Source organism: Anoplophora glabripennis, unplaced genomic scaffold (genome assembly GCF_000390285.2).
Source record: "Anoplophora glabripennis isolate ALB-LARVAE unplaced genomic scaffold, Agla_2.0 scaffold72, whole genome shotgun sequence".
Taxonomy (NCBI): Eukaryota; Metazoa; Arthropoda; class Insecta; order Coleoptera; family Cerambycidae; genus Anoplophora; species Anoplophora glabripennis.
This window is the reverse complement of record NW_019416536.1, coordinates 418018-436981: the sequence shown is the minus strand read 5'-3', so window position 1 is coordinate 436981 and position 18964 is coordinate 418018. Positions and strand designations below refer to the sequence as shown.

The 18964-nt window shown below is 34.7% G+C and overlaps 1 protein-coding gene across 1 annotated transcript in view; it reads left to right on the top strand.

Moving 5' to 3' along the window:
- Positions 1–18964, top strand: part of LOC108908975 (leucine-rich repeat-containing protein 24-like) — a 74617-nt gene that overhangs the window by 40471 nt on the left and 15182 nt on the right. Inside the window, exon 2 of the mRNA XM_023454895.1 lies at positions 16148–17518. Coding sequence (XP_023310663.1) covers positions 16199–17518 — 1320 coding nt within the window. The 5' untranslated portion in view covers positions 16148–16198. The remainder of the gene's footprint in view (positions 1–16147; positions 17519–18964) is intronic.

Below are 18964 nucleotides of genomic sequence, written 5' to 3'. Positions count from 1 at the left end.
AGAAGGTGAATTAGCATAGAACGACGTATAAGCTCGGTATTGAGCAGACAGGCAACAGCATTCTTCGTCCTGTTCCGAAAAATAGTTTGTAAAATTTCACTAATCTTTCGAAAAATTTCACTGATCTTCCGAATTACATTTCAAACGTTATTTATTTATTGGGCTAACTAACCACGAGAGTTCTGTTAAGAAACTTTAATGAGTAGAAATAACACTCTTCTTCTCACCATTTTGTCATTATTTTAGATATCTTCAATTACTGAATGTCGTGGTATTTGCAATATGGTTCATTACTTCATTCAGTCGCTGTCATCCTCATATTAATATACTAAAAGTACAAAATTTGTTCAGAAAATAACCGAACTTTTTGAAGCTCTTTTTACAATCTAATGACGATTAAACATTCATTCAAAAAATCATAAGGAAGGCTAAGGCTGTGTTTACGGCTACGACACTGAGACAAAAATTCAATCATCACAATGGATTGGCAAAGAATCTCCACACCCCACTCAGCTTCCTCAATCCGTCGGTTTCGGGCCAAAAATCAATTTACTGTCCCCTGTCATCCTCCTAACTCCCCAGACCTGGCTCCTTCCGATTTTTTCTTATTTTCGAAATTAAAATCAGTGCTGAAAAGAAGCCGTTTTCAGAAATGATGACATCACAGCAAGTACAGACTTTAAAGACCATTTCAAATGAATTCAACTTAAATAACTGATTAGTTCTGTTTACTAATTGGATATTTGTATGTATTAAATTATTGCACGAAACATCTTACAGTGTGTACAAAGGGAAGCAGTATATAGTAAAGACTAAATCTATAAAGCAATACCTTTAGACGGGGTATTAAAGCTTAGAGCTTCAGTTTCATTGACTGCTGATTCCCAACTTCATTAAAATACACCGCGTCAAATCTAATATCAGCGTAATTGATTTTATAGAGCAAACGTATTATACTAATGAGGTACCCTTTACATCATTTCAACTGTAAAACAGTCTTCAGTTTACGTTCCATCTAATTTTTTTCCTGCTTACTCAAATTAAGGGATAGTTGCTCTATAAATATTAATTCAAAACAAACGTAGAAATTTCATTTTGGTGTATTAATTAACTCACGAGCAGCATTTATTCAAGAACGTATTGTAGAGCTACATTTGTTTCTTGTAACATTGAGCCGCTAGAATAAGTCAATAAGCTTTTCTGTGATATTAAAATTATATCTCTGGAAATTCCTCTTTCAGCTCCAGCCATTTCCTTAATTCAATTTCCATTTGCAATATAAAACAGATGAAAATGTACCAAGAATAAAATTTGCATCCCACAATGATGTGCTCGAGAAAATATTAAACAGGGAAAATCCATATTTCAAGTCTTGTCTAAACTGAATACCATCATTTACATACTGGTGTTAGCTCAAATCAGAATACACCAATATCAGAGTCAACTGATTTTACCAGGATCAGAAATATGCATTTGGTCAAGAATTATTTACACGAACTTGGATGATTCTAAGAGATTTAATTGATTTCATATCAGTTAGATCACAACCTGATACCACTCGAGTAAACATTTCTGCAGTAGCCTAAAAGTTAAGTGAAAGATAGTGTAAATAGTGGAATCAAATAAACTTCCCAGTTCAACATTTGCAGAAACATATTTCCCATTTCGCATTATCCGTTCGTGGAAAATTTAAATTTTAGGAAAGCTACAGAATTCCAGCCGGGTTAAACTGAATAGAAAAACTGCTTAATTAAAATTTTATTGCATCTGCTTCTTCGGATGTTCAGTACAGTTCTGCATCAGATAAGTCAATAAGCTTCCAGTGCTGCTAGAATTTTATTCCTAGAAATTCCGCTTCGATTCCTTAATTTAATTTCCGCTGAAATATAAGAGAGACGAAATTGTACGCCACATAATAAAATTCACGTCAGACAAAGTCCGTGCTTGCATGAATGTCATGAATATTCCCAAAGTTTTTAGAAGCAGCTTATTAACCAGAAAGGTATTGATCCGTTATTTTTGCAACTATTCCAAAATATTCACTATCACATCTACAACACAACAGAAGAATGAGGTTTTCTAAATAATTCAAATTGAAAATGCGACTATAAACTTGTAGATAATAAAAATGTTTAGCAACTACTGCTTTTGAAGCTGAAATATCCCGTTTCGGATATTGGAAAGTATAGAGAAAACCGATATTTCATGTGTTTAAAAGGCCTGTTTTATGGAGATTAATAAACTGCTTAAAAGTACGTATTATACATTAGTCAGCGTCGATATTATCTTATTTTTCTTCATTTTGACGCAAGTATGGGTAGACGTCGATAAAAAATAGCTGGCCATGTTACATTTTATCCAAAAAAAATTATACATACATCATTTTTATCAGGACGAGATGATTAAGTATAAAAAATTCTATCCTATGGACGTGCACATATCGATCTCTCCTGAATGTTATTCTTTCGGTATTGGCTCTACGCCAGGGCCGTTCTCCATGTTTCTGAATAATACAACATATTTATATGACTGCTAAACATGGGCGAAGCCTAACGAACTCATAAATTCCCAGCAATTTAAATGAAATATTTAATGACCCTCCGGTTATTCTCTAAACGATACTCTGATATCGAACAGCCCGCCAAAAATAATTAGCAACTGGCTAATTATAGTAAATCGATGGAAATATTGATATAGCGTCCGATCCAGAATAATTGGATTCTTATAATAAAGATGCATTTCTAAAAATTTTAGGAAAAGATACTGTTATATCCTAATAACACTATAAATTTTGTTCTTCAGTTTTCCACTTAATTGGTCGATTAAATAGTAAGGTCGGTAATAAAGATAAAGACTTTCTTATACATTCCTCAAAATGTTTCGAGAGAAATAGTTTATTATATAGTAGGAAAGATATAACCTGCAAAGTTTACAGGACATTTTGCCTGGTGATGGAAAACAAACCTAAATCCATCTAGATAGTTGATATACCTATATTCTAGATAAATATATGAAGAACAAGCGTACCAAAATATAGCCTTGTTGAAGAAAACCATATCTATATCTATATCTATATCTATATCTATATCTATATCTATGTCTATGTCTATGTCTATATCTGTATATGTATCTATATCTATATCTATATCTACATCTACATCTATATCTATATCTATATCTATATCTATATCTATATCTATATCTATATCTATATCTATATCTATATCTATAACTATATCTATAACTATATCTATAACTATATCTTGAACATACTTTTAGGGTTATTTAAAATCTAGGGTATACTTCAATCGACTGAACAATTTAGCAGAGAACTGAGAATTCGTGCTGAAATGGAAAGAATCAGCCCAGAACTTATTAGCATAGTGTGCAAAGTGTTTACACTCGCGCAGGCCAGTGCCAGATTGTTGGTAAAGGAAAATTTGAAAATTTACGTTAAATTTTATTTAATTATTTGCATTTGTTTCTCTTCCAAGTACAATTTCTTTTATGGAAAATGAAATAATTTTGTGAAATAAATGTCATATCTCGCTTGTTATTTGAAATAGACCCATCATCCTTACACCATTGTAAACCTTACACCAACCTTACTTAAACCTTACATCATTGTATTAGTAAGAGAAAGCTTTATCCGAATATGAAAAATATAAATCTCTCAGTATAAAAGTTATTAATGTTCCAAACTTTATCATCACACTGTATATTCTGCATTTATTTAGCAAATTGCAATATGAATATTTAGAGCTTTATATAAACCATATGGAAGACTATGACGCTTATTATGTTGTCAATAAACAAGTCGGTTCTCATCAACATTAACGCCTGTTATAAAATAACATTTTTTTGGCATTTTGTTAAATTTACCGCGTAAACTGAACGTCAGATTGGCACAAATCATTGCACGCAGAGGGGATCGGTCAGAAATTCAAACTATTTAATTGCGCTTGAAAATGGATTAAATTATGCAAACGATGAGCTGGACCGTGCCGTATATCTGATGGATCCGCTGCATATATTTTTGATCGGATTACTAAATAAAGTATATGATTTAACTTTCGTTGGAAAGGGAGCTTTGACGTTGATGGCAAAGCAAGTTTTAATGGAATATTTATTCAGTACAATTAGTTTCAAACTAATTATAATTGAAATGTCACTTAAACGGATAAAATTTATGATCTGCCAAGTTGCACTCTACTTCACACTCATTATTAAATACGTTTTCTATTTGGAGTGACAGTAGCATGTACGTATATTTTAATTGAAACACATTTATCACCATTTAGCGCTATCTTTTAGATTTCACATTCCTCGTCTTCGAATTAAACTGAATACAATTTTTCATGTTAATATTTTTAAATTGTTAATGAGAGAAACGTTATATGAATTACCCCCACTATTTCTCAAAGAGAACACGGGACACCTTGTATATTTTCATTCCCTTCATTAGGTCGATATAAGAAAACATGTTGAAGTTTGTCTGTTGCAGTCAAGTTGATAATTTAGACTTAAAAGTGTTTAAACGTTGGTGCTATGATGAATACGAGATAATTTTACACTTGACGAAATCTGACGCAAGTATCAAAGACTCGCAAAACATTTCTAATAAGTATTTTAACATGTTTCTACTACAAAAGGGATGAAAACTGTCAAAGTTAATTATAATAATCCACCTCATTTGCTGTAGACTTTGAATTACTTCCAACTTGCTGAACAAAGTTAGTTGCATAGCTTTATTTTAGATAATAACGAACGTTAGTAATATTAATATGTTAATTGCAACCTCTATCGATGAAATTCTTCATTTTAATTTATATTATTACAAAATTTTCAATTCAAAAGTAATAAATCTTAAAGTAACTGCAGATGTTATTGCCCACTAACTTATATCTGCTGCAACAAATCGCTCAACAAAATTTTAGGTGCAATGGTTAGAAGAGAGTTCCACCTTTCTAAGGGGCTAATCTCATAAAATAGCCATCGATTTCCATTTAAAGTTCGTTCAGTTTTCCGTTTTATTGGACGAAGTTTCTTAATCTCTTTAAACTGGCCTTTTCAGATGTACCATTTCAACTTATTGATTATCGAAGTATATTCTAATCCCCTGTTAACTCCATCCGCTTTTATTAAAACTTTTAAATAGGAAAATAAAAAAATGTAAAGATTTTTATAATCCAATTTGAACTCTCCAGCTGCGAGTGCGAATCGTTATTTGTCTATTTATAAAATAAAGCCGACTTCATTGAAATATCCAATTTGAAATGTTGGAAATCGTTGGAATTGAAACTATAACTCCGCATTTTTCCGGATAGTGCCCTTTTTCTAGAAACATATTTGTAAATATATTGACAGGGATTGTTTAAGGAATCGGTAGTGTAACATCAAATATGTAGAATCTAAAATAGATCAGGGCGGATCTGTTTTGAGGTGGATGTGAGAGGGGGCAAGCAATTTTTTCTGGATTACCTTCAGTACAGCTCACGTAATAAAAGTGTAGATCCCTAGATCTGGGCGAGGTCCGGAATATTTTCAAAATAGCAAAAATTTTAAAAAATACCTGTTTTATCTTAGTTTTTTACTTATATCTTGGAACCTATGCGTTTTGGAAGAATATTGAAGAGGAAAAAGTTTTAGAATTGAATTTTGTCGTCGTTGCAAAATAACAATAATTGATGAAAAAAAGGTAAAAAAATCAAATTTTTATGGATAATTTTTTAAAATGGTTTTAATTGCTCCGAGGGCATTCTAATTTTGGTAAAAAAAACTTTATAGTATAATAAAACAAAACTATAAGTTTCATTAAAATCGGTTCGATACTTTTCACAAAATAATATTTTGAAAAAATTTTTTCGAATTTTCAAAATATTGGAGAGCTTCAAATAAAGCATCTAGATACTTCTACGGTCTTTTCTCTGTGAAAAAATTTTCAACTATCTAGATTCTTTATTTGAGGTTGTGTAAAATTTCTAAAATTCGAAAAAAATTTTTAAAATTTTTTTGCAATACATTATTTTGCGAAAACTATCAAACCGATTTTAATGAAATTTGATGTGTTGTTTTATTATATTATAAAGTTTTTTTGCCCTAGGAGCAGTTAAAACATTTTTAAAAAATTTTATAAAATAGGTACTTTTTTAAATTTTTTAAACATTTTTGCAATTTTGAAAATGTTTCGGACCTCGCCCAGATTTAGGGATCTACACTTTTATTATATGAGTTATACCGAAGGTATTAAAGCAAAAATTAGCTTGCTCCCTCTTACATCCAAGGAGTGGGATATTTTGACAGATCCGCCTTGGTCTAAAAGGGTATAAGGGGCGGGGGCGTGTACCCCTGGGCGCAGGGGTAGTCCAATCGGGGTGGTTGTGCTGTCGTTCCGGCTGTTTTTGGACTTGTTTTATGATTCTAGTTTTAGTTTGAGTAGTTTGAATATTCTACATGCACTTCTGTGAAATATGATAAAAGTAATGTTTAGTTTATTTTACTAAGTTGTCAGATAAGTTATTGTTTTTCAGTAGAATTTGATTAAATACATAAATTAGTTTATATGATAGAAGTAACAACTCTTTTTTAAACACGGACATGTTAATCGAATTTGATACATTATTTATGTTTTTCGTTTGTATGAAATTTAATACAAATACTACTAAAATCCAATATCGTCTTTGTGTTTTATGCAATGTTTTATATTTTTAATTAAAAATATAGGAGGTTAAAATATTATTAGCCCGTGATTTTGCTGCAAATGGATTAAACATTGACGAGTAATCATAACAATAACAACGTACAATTTTACAAATTTAGAATAAAATATGGAACGTGCATATTTTATACAACATCCTAAATTATTCAGTTCTAAAGGGATGTTACAGAATAACAACAGCCCTAGTTGCTTTGTTAAAACAGATTTTGCCATGTTTGTTGCCGTTTATATTACGTAACAAAATATTATATTCAATAAAAGCATGAAACGTCATTCGAAAACAAAAAAGCACGTTTCAAACGTAAGAAATAGTTTGTAGTTTGAATTTTTCCATTCAACACTTCCGGCTTTTTTAAAAAGTAAACCAAAAAGGAGAAAATTCGTCAATGTTAATTTTCTCGAAGGCGCTCATCGCCAAATATTCGGGACAGAGTATAAAACGGCTCCGGAATAATTTATATTTTTAGGAATGACAACTCTTAAAGCAGATTACGGAGGCGTTCCATCACGGGGTTATGAAATATTAAAAGTAAGCAAACAGTAATTATTTTATGAGGAGGGGCGCCGCTCTCTAGGAGAGACGAATGAGATTCCGCCGGGGATTTTTCCCTATAAAGCACGTCCCCTAAGGTGAAAGAAAATCTTGTACAGATTGATTCAATTGCTACCGTGATCAGAATTTTACGAGAGGAATTGTAAAGCTCAACTGCTGGTTCAAGCTCAAAGATCTAACATGTCTTATATATGCTGATTTCTATCCGATATACGTTTGTATGATGGCTGTTCTTTCTCTCTTCATAGTTTTCCGAGGGTTATGAACATTTGGTCATCTCTTTTTTTATCAATACGAGGGCAAGCCTTACTTACTTGTTCGTTATTTATACATACAAAAAAGTCGCATAATTTTTTAAAATAGCTGTTATAGTTTCCGATAATTTTCAATATTTTAAATAAAGGTGTAACCGAGTACATGTTTTTGTTCATTGGAACGAAATGGCAGAGCTAAGTCCTTCGGTTTTAATGTCAAAAGGGTATTGTAGCAATTTCTCGGAGATAATTAATCTAACTCAATGCAGATATGTTAATAAATCATAGAAACAAGCATTGGGAACACATATTTTTAAATAAATATGATGCTCTTCCACTCTTTGACTTCATGCCAAACTCGTATCCGACATTTTTCATTCAAAAAGCCCGCATGATCCTTTAACAAATACAGGACAATACAATACAGACATTTTATTGCAATGACGTTAGAGTTGAAAGATTCCATCGCAACAATGTGTGCTGCAATACAATCAAGTTTACTTCGTGTCGTACGGTTTCATATACTTTTATCAAGATTGGTAGAATTGCCGTTGGTTTGCTGGGTGTAATGACGTCTGCCTCTTACACAGCTAAGTGCAGTGGATTCCTCCGAAACTGATATAATTTTATCAAGGAAATATTCAGAATTTTCTTGTTGTGCTGGACAAAATTATAGACTGCCTAACAAAAGTAATAAGTTGTTATAAAGTATAAAAAGATAAAATCTAAAAAAGCCAAACTTATGTTCCAATTATTGAACTGCAATGAGTGATATTGTGATCATGATGGTGATGATTGTGTGGTAATATATTAGAAAAAATTAATGCCTACTGTAAATGACTCTTCATAACTCTGACTCAGAAGCATATGGTCATAACCAATTGCAAAATAGGCGGCACCAGTACTGAAATTTAAAAATATCTAATATCTTTGAACTTACTTTAAGCTAGTGTTACCATTATTATAACATAGAAACCAAATGATGCTACATTATTCAAACTGATGCGTATGTTATATTACAGAAGACAAGTCTTTTATTAATAAGAGAAACAACAGTAGCATAAGGAACCCGGACAATGACCCAGTGGAACAACAGACGTGACTAAAGTGTAGTGAAATGATAACTATGATGCAAATCATGATGATTATGGTGCAGCAGCTGCTACTGATGATGATGATGATAATAATGATGACTATGAGCAATCAGCCAATCTTGGGATAGCGATACTGCATGTGATATATTCGATTTGCATAAAAATAAAATAAACTAATGTTTCACAATTGTTTTACAGTACAATGTGCTCGACATGTACAATAAATTAATTCTCAACCGGAGGTCGTGTGAACAGATGTTGCGAATTTTATAGCTGGTAGTACGAATTGAAGTTTCCGGCGTAACATATGCTCCAGCCGGAACTGAGCCGTGGACCATGATCAAACATTCAAGTAAATGCAGGTAGAAAGGGCCGAGTACAGTATTATAAAGCCCGGCTTTATGTCGCAGCTCCAGTATGACCAGACGATGGCCGGTCTCTGGAGACGAACAGACATTCATGGATATACTAACTCAATATATGAGGGGCCAAATTGCATTTTCTTTTCAGTTCGCTCCGAATCCACAATATAACTCGGAATCAATGGAGGTACCGCATGTTTTGTGTTATTTTTAAATCTCGCCGTGGATTTACTGCTAGGGGCCTCATAAAATAGTACAGCGAAATAACTAGACGTACATTTATCAAATGACACTCAAAGGATATAGAGTTTCTAGCTATACGTATAAATGAGTACGATCTACAGTGAATCGTAAATCCAACGATCCATTTTGTCGTTCTACTTTGCATACGCGCAATGCTAGTTGCTTGTTCAATATCTTTGATCAGCATATCACGATAAAGAAGTGCATAACTGCCATCGTTTCCAAGGCTTGTATGTGGATCTAACTCTACACTGATACTCGGCATTTACCAGTAATAAATTTTAATTGATGCAACAACTAACATGGCTATATTCCTCACAACTACACATTGTCCGACAACCTGAAAATTGAGACGATTTCAATTTTACCATTGGTTGAAATTGACATGTCTCTTAAAGCAGATACAAAAAGCATGCAATACCTATATTTAAAGAGGATATAACTATATTTACTTGCCCATTTCATGTTTCTAGCTTTTAAAACGAAAAAGCAATTCCCAAAATTGAGAAAAAGGTTAAGTATTTGCAGAACGTTATAGACTGTTTTTTCAATATACTGAAGAGCAATTTGTGTTATGAAAAATAAATTATATCATTTTTTTATTGTAAAAGTGAAAAGGCATGCCTGAGGCGCCAAGAAAAGCGACAACTTCACGACTCATCTTCTATCTACATAGAAATTTTCATTCTGAATAAACATGAATTGGGTTGCGAGAATTTGGACACTAATATACAGGGTGAATAAGTGGGAAATATTTTAGGGGGTGGTTGCCGAAGTTATAGTCCAGTCACTGAAAGCGAAAATAAGGTAAAAGCTCCCAATTTTTTCGGATAGCATGGATTTTCCTGAAAATTTGCATACAAGCTCATCTGACCCCCCCCCAATTCAAAAGTTATATTGTCCAGATGTGTGCTTTTTTCTATTTTGGGGTGAAAACTACCCTTGTACGAAAAAAATGCGAAAATCGCAGATTTAAGTATTTTAAAGATTCAATTCATGTTCAAATATGTTGGATGAAGTTCCTTACATGTTTTTTAATATAATTTATGAAATTTAATTTTTCAACCCTTAAAAATCCTTAAAAAGCTCCCGCTCCGAAAATTTTACCGAAAAAATGCGATTAATTTTTTTACCATAACTTTTGTAATTTTAAAGTTATGGTAAAGGGAATTTAAAGCACTTTAAGTTCTGTGATTTGCTGTTTGTTTGAGCCCTTTGTTTTTTAGATTTGTAAGCTGAAAGGGCTCAGGAAAGGCAGTCTTCGAGCTTAGTTTTGAGCTTCCAACGGTCATAACTGTCAAATTTTGTCCTACAAAAATTAAAAAAAGCAAATTGTCCAGTAAAAATGGAGGATTTCTTAAAACATATCAAAACGGGAAAAGTCATTGGAGGAGTATCATTTTTTTATGTCATTCTTGCAAGAACGCCACTGGTGCAGGTAGAAATATTCGCATCACCCAAAATACGCACCTTTATCCCCAAAAAGCGTTTTTTAAATTTCGAGTCAATATCTTTAAAACTCTTTGAAATAATTAATAAAAATAAATAAAAAATTAAAATTTAAACACTCTGTATCTCGGTGCCTCACTAAATTAGAAGTGCTCCAGTTTGAGTGTTTTAGGTACTTTTCCTCCTTTCGTTAAGCAACTAAGGTATAATATGAGGATACATTTAAACCTACACCGCCTTGGACATTATGGAAATAGACTTGGGCTGTTTCTCGGGAAAAGCGCTTTCAACTTTAGATAAAACATGCCCAATTAAATATTTATCGCCCCACCAAAAGGAACCGGAGGCGAAATGTAAAGCCAGAGAAATATCGTGATTAAGCTGAGTTTATCACCGAAAGCTGCAAAGGTTAAGTCATTTATCAATCCGCTCGGGAAGAGGATCATTGATTCTGTTTGAAAGATGTTCCTCTCTGTGTAGCTGTTATAGATTCTGTTAGGGTTATTTTTGCGATAGAAAGATAAAATGCGTATAGAGGAGCTTATATTTTTATTCAAGCTATAAACTCTTGACATATATAACGGGGTTTCCCCCTAAATATATTACTCGGCACATCCGTTACATTTTTTCCAACGGTTTTTCTTCTTTTCGTTAAAAATATCACTTGACATATTTATCAAGATGCTGGTAGTTCGTCGTTTCTTAATGACGTTCTTCCAAGTTTAAGACAAAACAGCAGAGAATAACTTTTACATACAAGGTCACCTGCTTAGGGGCTAGTCGCCACTATAACTTTTTTATTTCAAACCACTATTACTTTTTTTAGATATGTATCGTCAAATTCCGTCACCCTTTGCATTCTACCTACTATTAAAAAATTATCTCCAAGTTTGTAAACAATCTTACATTCATTTTTAACAAAAAAATTAACTACAACTTTTTTAAAAATTAAAAGACAATACATCTCTCTCGATTGAGAAAATTCAATATGTATGTATCTTTTCCGCAACGAAAATTCAATAATTCCAAATTTTCACCACCAGTAACGGCGGTGATAACATTTTTAACAGTAAGGCGATGTGTACATCTCTCTCGGTTTGGAAAATTCAATATCTATGTATGTTTTCAATCACGAGAATTGAATAATTCCAAATATTTCGAATTTCCACCACCAAGAACGGCGGTGACAACCTTTTTAACAGTAGGGAGATGTTTCGCATAGCTATGTCCTATCCAAAGGTGAGTGCATCTCTCTCGGCTGCGAGAATTCAATATGTATAGTTTCAGCCATCTTGTTCCTACATCTTTATTATACCTACTTTGTAGTCCATATTACAAAACTTGACGGGGTTACAAAAAAAATCATTGCCATTTTCCTTTAGACGATGTATCCATTTATTTATCTCAAGGTAAATCTAGATTCAGCCTGCCCATTTATCTTCATTAAGCTAAGTATCGTTGATTTCTTGTATTTTCTTTTGGCTACATTCGGTACTTTATATAAATTATTTCAAGATTAATTTGATTATTATCACAAAAGGTCCTTAAAACGACAACCTAATGTCGTTCACGGCTTATATCTTGCTTATTGATCCGTAGCGAAGTTTTATCAGAACTCCGTAGGGCAGCTGTTTCCCTGGTGCCTTCTAGTGGTATATGAAGCGGGATTTTTGTTAGTTTTCGTGACATTTTGGCTCCTTATTGAAAGTACATAGTGTTATAGAGATACGTTTTTTAACAGCTGGTTATAGGAACCATTGTGACCAAAAAAGGTCATTATAACTCCCAAAGTTGTGTTGTACCTCCGATCGAGAGATACGTTGAAACAAATGTAATAATGAGGAAGTCCGCATGGGCAATATGAAAAACAAATATGCAAATGGATTCGTAGCATTAATGCGCAAATGTAAATTTTTCGACATCCACCAAAAGCGAAATCGATGGAAGCCTACCGCTGAACTAGGTCAGAATCCGCTGTAACTTCAACCGATGCACTTTTTCTCTTGTTCGAAAAAAAATGTACTAGACTATCCGCGAAGTAATCCTACAGAAAATGCGCAGTGGAAAAGGGAAAGTCGTTCGTGGCGTGTCCTTTGCAAATAAAAAATAAAAAACCATCAAGTTTATTGCCTCCCGAACGAGCAAAGGGTCAGGATTTGACCATAAAAAGACGATATTGCCAGAGATAATTCCCCAAGATCTCACGTGGTTAATAAATGAAATTCTAATATAACCGGAGATTACGCTTCCTCTTTGGCGGGAAAATATATACACAATGGAGAAGGAAAATATTATCAATTTACATTTTTTTATAAATTCAAATTTATAAGCAATAGGGCTACATCTCTCCTCTTTCAGACTGTTGTCAAAGCTAAAAAAATGACATTTATGAAAGAAAGAGAAAGTAACAACTGTTTTTAATTTCGTTTCCTAAAGTCCAGTTTTGGAGTGACATAAATCTGCGACAAAGCTTCTCATAAAAAAATCACTGTTATTTTTTGTATTCCGAAGGATTTATCAGAAAATTACGATTTTCAGAATCAATGCCAATCCTCCAGGGACACACGATACGAAAACAATATATGTCTGCTAGCTACTTACTTTTCTTACAGCTCCCTGGATATTTCAAAACGTTTCTTTACTCCCTTACACTTATATTTATAAAATTCCGTATCTCGGCAGCGTTTACTTATTCCTTCTTTATCTCAACGACATATGTTCCAGAACATAACTTCGGGGTACGACACATTTGTTATATAGCCATACGGTAAAGCTCTGTTATTTATGTTTTCATTTTAACATTGAACTTGCGTCAAGTGGACCAGGGGTTCAAAAGTTTATTAAAAATAATGTTTATTTTATAGCTTTAGTTCTCCAGAACTGTCATAAATTGAATGTAAGTCAATTTTTATTTGTTTTCCTTTTGTTTGGCTTCCTCGATTGGGTCTATATATTTCGATAGAGTGGAAATACTTTTTAAACATTTCCCGTTTTTCTGCGCTGCTTTCCTTCATTTGATACACTCAATTTGTGATGTTTTCAGGTTACTTGTGTAAGTGTCTTTATATTCCTTTAAATTTGTAGAAGTGTACTAGCGATATAGAACTAACAAAGCGTATAGAACCTCTTAAGACAGCATACAAATTTTATAATAATTACTGTAACTCTCAAGTACAATGCTTTCGTTCACATCTACTTGTAGCTATACCTTGTCTTAGTCAAAATTCACTACAGTTTCCAATTCAATTCAGAAACCTTCCACAGCCCATTCACGTAGTACAAATCCTGCCAAAACAAGTAACCACAGACTACGTACATTGGAAGAAGTAGCTGTGCTACTGCTGACAGCGTGCAAATACGCGAAAATTCTACACAGTTCCGAACTTTTGAAAATTAAAACATTTCCAAATATTACGAAATTTGGATTGAAGCCATACACATCAAAATTATCAATAACCTCACCATCTCAAAGTCGGCGTTTTCAAGGAGAACCAGTTTCCAATTCAACACGAAAAGCACCAGAGTACCCCTGCGCACCCCACATAATGTATGTTCGAACGTCAGCCTTGGTAGGACTCTGCAACTAATACAATACTTACATAATAAAATTAAAAATTTAAATAAATTTCTATAGGATTTCTTTCTGTGATCATATTACATAGCTTGATGAAAAAAATTTATAACAGTAACACCGTATATAAAGAGATTTCATCATTAAGAGACTTTAATAACATCAAATGTTTCCAGTGTGTATATTCCATTTTTGTGGAATAATTTAGCGTCACATTGGCCTGGAAATTTTCCGAGATTGGAACGTAGCTAAATTGGAATTTGTAGATTTATCGACTGTATGATTTTAATTCGGCAAGGTAAACATTCCCGGCTCGCGTTTATTAAACCTCAAATTATCAGCCATTCTCCGTATTATAACACTTTTAATGTCGTACCGCCTCTAAATCCCTCTCATTTACAAAATCCGCCGTGGCAATTTGTTTATGCCGGGATAAGTTTGCAGAAGGAGAAAATAAATTCGCTTGCAAAGTTCGGAAAAAGAACAAACCGAAATGGATGTAAAATGTAAAAAACGTTGGCCAACGCAATCACTCTTTGTTGTTCGGCCATTCATTGGGGCAGACAACTTTTGAATTGGAAATGTTTCTCTCTGCGCGGCCGAATGCGGGATATTTTATCTCCCTCTGCTCTCAGGGGGGGTTTAATATTTTAGTGCATCCGATTTGAATAGATTTGCGTTTATGATTGTCGGGTTGTTTGCGTTCCATCGTTCTTAGAATGAATTGAAGGGGAAATAGACACCTCCAATTAATCGGTAGCATCCGAAAAAAAATTTATTTGGTTGAAAACCTTGTTGTGAACTTAATATTGTTATATTTTGTTAAATATTTTACCATTTTACTTTTTTACGTATTCTCAAATACCGTAATTTTATTTATTCCTATCGACAAAGGATGGTAAATGTTTATCCTACGGCTATGTCGCCTTGGTTGTTTGGATTTTGTCGTTTCTAAGATGTCTACAAACAAAGCTACTAAAAATTTGCAATTTTGCTGCTTTTAAATTATTATTTCTAAATGATTTTCAAATAGAAAGTGCAGCAAATGCATGCCTGCCTGCCTGCGAATTTTTATTGCTAGAGAAGTCGAAAGTGGGCTACGGACGAGCATATGGAAATTTCAAAGAATGGTACCAGAACACAAATACTGGTGTTTCTGAAATGTAACTGCTAGCATATTCAATACAGACGTCAAAGTGAATACTCAATGATTAAGTCAACTATTTTCATAGAGGAGAACGTGGATATATACAATAATGCCCCAAGCTGAGAACATTTTTGAAACATAACAATGATGGCTATACACCTAAAACGTCAAACGATGTAGTGAGGGTCTTAGGCATTGCAGGAGAATGCCGTTCTGATGAGTTATGCAAACTTACTTTGAAAAACGTCAATTTCAAAAATTTCGGTTCCTTTATTGTAGTTACAATTCCAGATTCTAAAAAATGGTATGCCACATATGTTTACAATTACTTCTCGTCTGGGTTCTGTTTCTCACCCAGAAATTCTCAAGAAATATTAGATCATTAGATTGGAAATTAAAACTGAAATATCACTCTTTTTTATGCGCTATCAAGCAGGTAGATGTTACAACCAACCAGTCGGCAAGAATACCCTTTCTATGATCCCTAATAAGATTGCACAGTTTTTGAAACATCCTGAAACTTATACAGGCCATTCATTCCGAAGAACATCGGCAACGTTACCCCCTCACTTACCTCCTTAAAAACAATGTATTAATAGTGTATTTACTTTAGTGGGAGCAGATAAAATATATTTTTTTCACTTTATATATTTTTAATGCATCAAGTAACCTAACCGTAACGGATAGCGTAACAATGTAACAAATAAAATTGATTATTTAACGAAATATTACCAATTCCGGTCTGTATTGTTTCAGATGGCAGCCGTGTGAGATGGAATTGCGTCAGTAGAAAACCGAGAGAGCGAGATGCAGATATTGTGGCAGGTGTACTCGATGCTGATACTACACGCCGTGAAGGAGAGCTCGGCCTGTTCGGTGTTCTGTGCATGCAAGTGGAAAAATGGGAAACAAACAGTCGAGTGCGGCAACAAGAACCTGGGCGAGATCCCGGACGGCATGGACCCCGAGACGCAGGTCCTGGAGTTCTCAGGGAATAAATTAAACAAACTTTCCAAGGAGCTTTTCCTCAAAAAGCAGTTGATCAACTTGCAGCGCGTTTATATATCAAGCTGTAGAATTAAAACCGTGCACAGGGATACGTTCAAGGGGTTAACGAATTTAGTGGAGTTGGATTTGTCGGATAATTTACTGGAGACCATTCCATCTGGCGCCTTCATGAATTGTCCCTCTCTCATGAAGTTAACTTTGAACTTGAACCCCATAAATTCGTTAAAAAAGTTCGCCTTCAACCATTTATCATATTTAAATACTCTGGAGCTTAGCAACTGCCAGATCGCCGACGTGGAGGAGGGGGCCTTCCAGGGGCTGCACAGCCTGGAGTGGCTACACTTGGACGGCAACCGGCTGAGGACGATACGCGGACGTCGCACGCTTCCCGAGAGCGTAAAAGGTGTGGAGCTCCAGAAAAACGCCTGGGAATGCGACTGTCACATCCAAGATCTTTCCGCTTGGCTCAGGGATTTTAACATTCCCCTCTCGGAGGACCCGGCGTGCCAGGGCCCCCCTCGCTTGGCGGGCCGCGCCATCAAATCGATACCGATCGCAGAGCTGGCCTGTCTTCCGGACATATCGCCTACGTCCTTCTATCTGGAGTTGGGGGAGGGCAAGAACGTGTCGCTGTCGTGTCACGTGCACGCCGTGCCTGAGGCGACGGTCTCCTGGTGGTTCCAAGGGCAGATGCTGCAGAACAACACGATGGTGGCGCCGGGCGTCCACTTACTTTACTTCGTCGAGGAGGGCGCCGAGAATAAGCGCAGCGAACTGTTCATTTATAACACCAATGCGGACGACAACGGTACGTTCATTTGCAACGCCGTCAACGCTGCGGGAACGTCGCAATCGAACTTCACGATCAAAATAATCCTGAAGGAGGACCCTATTGTAATTATCGTCTCATTTCCTTTGGAATACTTCTTGTTCGCCGTGATCGGGATCTGCGTCGTAGGGATCCTCGCGCTGATAGTCATTACGGTATTGATTGTTAAATGTCACAGAAAAAATAGGAGGCAGCAGAAGCGGGAGCACACCAAAGAAGTGGCAATGCAATTTCAGCAAAATGCAAATAAGCCCGGAGAGAACGTTGAATGCCTGCCGGATCCACTAAAGGTAATTCACGTTATTTTGTATTTAGAGTTGCAGTCTGGTGTAGAAGGGATTCCGTATACGTTTACGGGTTTATGGCCCGCGTTCGCGCAAGCAGTTTGTGGGGATGAAACGGAAAAACTTGGCTTTTTTACTGATTAAATTGCGACGACAAAATTAAAAAATTGTATCGAAGTAGTTTAGGTAAATGCAACCAATTGCATTGTGAAACACAAGAATATTGCTTTCGTTACTACTTCTTTTTAAAGGCTGAAGTAAATTCTGTAAAGATAATATATATTTTTAATTGCATTAAGGTAATAAAGGTTTTTGGGGATACTTGAGGATAAAAATGGGGATAGTTGGGGATAAATAGGGATAACATGGATAACATTGAGACTCTCACGACAGTATACATCAATCGAGGGCATCATTACTATAACGTCTACTGTTCTATTAGTCTGTTATTTAATTCGATTTTTTATAAGAGTTTCAGAGTCAATTCAGTAGTCATAAATAATTACATTGAATTTACGTGAGAATATAACAGTAGAGCTGTAACCCTTGGAGCTGTTTAGACTGAGGTAATTTGACACGCACCAATGAATTAATTTTTTCAAATTCATTTGCAAACAATCACAATCATCTTTTTATTCGATATACGAAAATATTTTCAAATCGTCAGCGAAAAATAACTTATCACATGTAATGAGTGAGCTCAAATCATTGATAACAATAGAAAAAAGCAATGGGCCTAGGTTGGAGCCTTGTGCAACTCCTGATGTAGACACGTGTGTTAGATTTGAAATAATTAAATGTAACATATTGAGTGCGATTTGACAAATAAGAAGCGAATAATTTAGTCAAAGACGCAGAAAAACCATGTCTCTCCAACTTCACCAACAGTAGCTTATTGCGTAACTATGGCGAATGCCTTCGAAAAATCAGTGTACACCACATCTACCTGCCCTTGCTGGTAGATAATATTAGATAAATATTGAGCAAAACAAATCAAGTTCGTATTAATGGAGCACTTATTCATAAAACCGTGCTGGTCTAGTCTATTGTTCTGAGAATGGAAAGTTTCTCCCGAAACATGATAAAAGTAAGACATCAATGAACAACGAAGAAAATGAAGTAAATGTATTGGCATTTTTCACCGCTTATCCACAGGCGTCAATTAGAGATGCATAATAAATTCACGTCTGTCAATAGGAACTATTTACAGAATTCTGAAGAAGCATAAATGGAAGCCATTTTCATTTATGTTAATACACGATTTGCAACCTGACAATTTACCCCGACGTGTAGTCGTCGTGTGTGTACCCAGAGTGTGCCATTATTATTGAAAACACTTGGAAAATCGACAAACTCGCTTTACAGCTATGACAGCAAATTTGCTAAATAAGTAGTGACACTTGGTGGCATTTAAATGTTTTTCCACAGCCAACCTACAGCTAACTGTCGGAT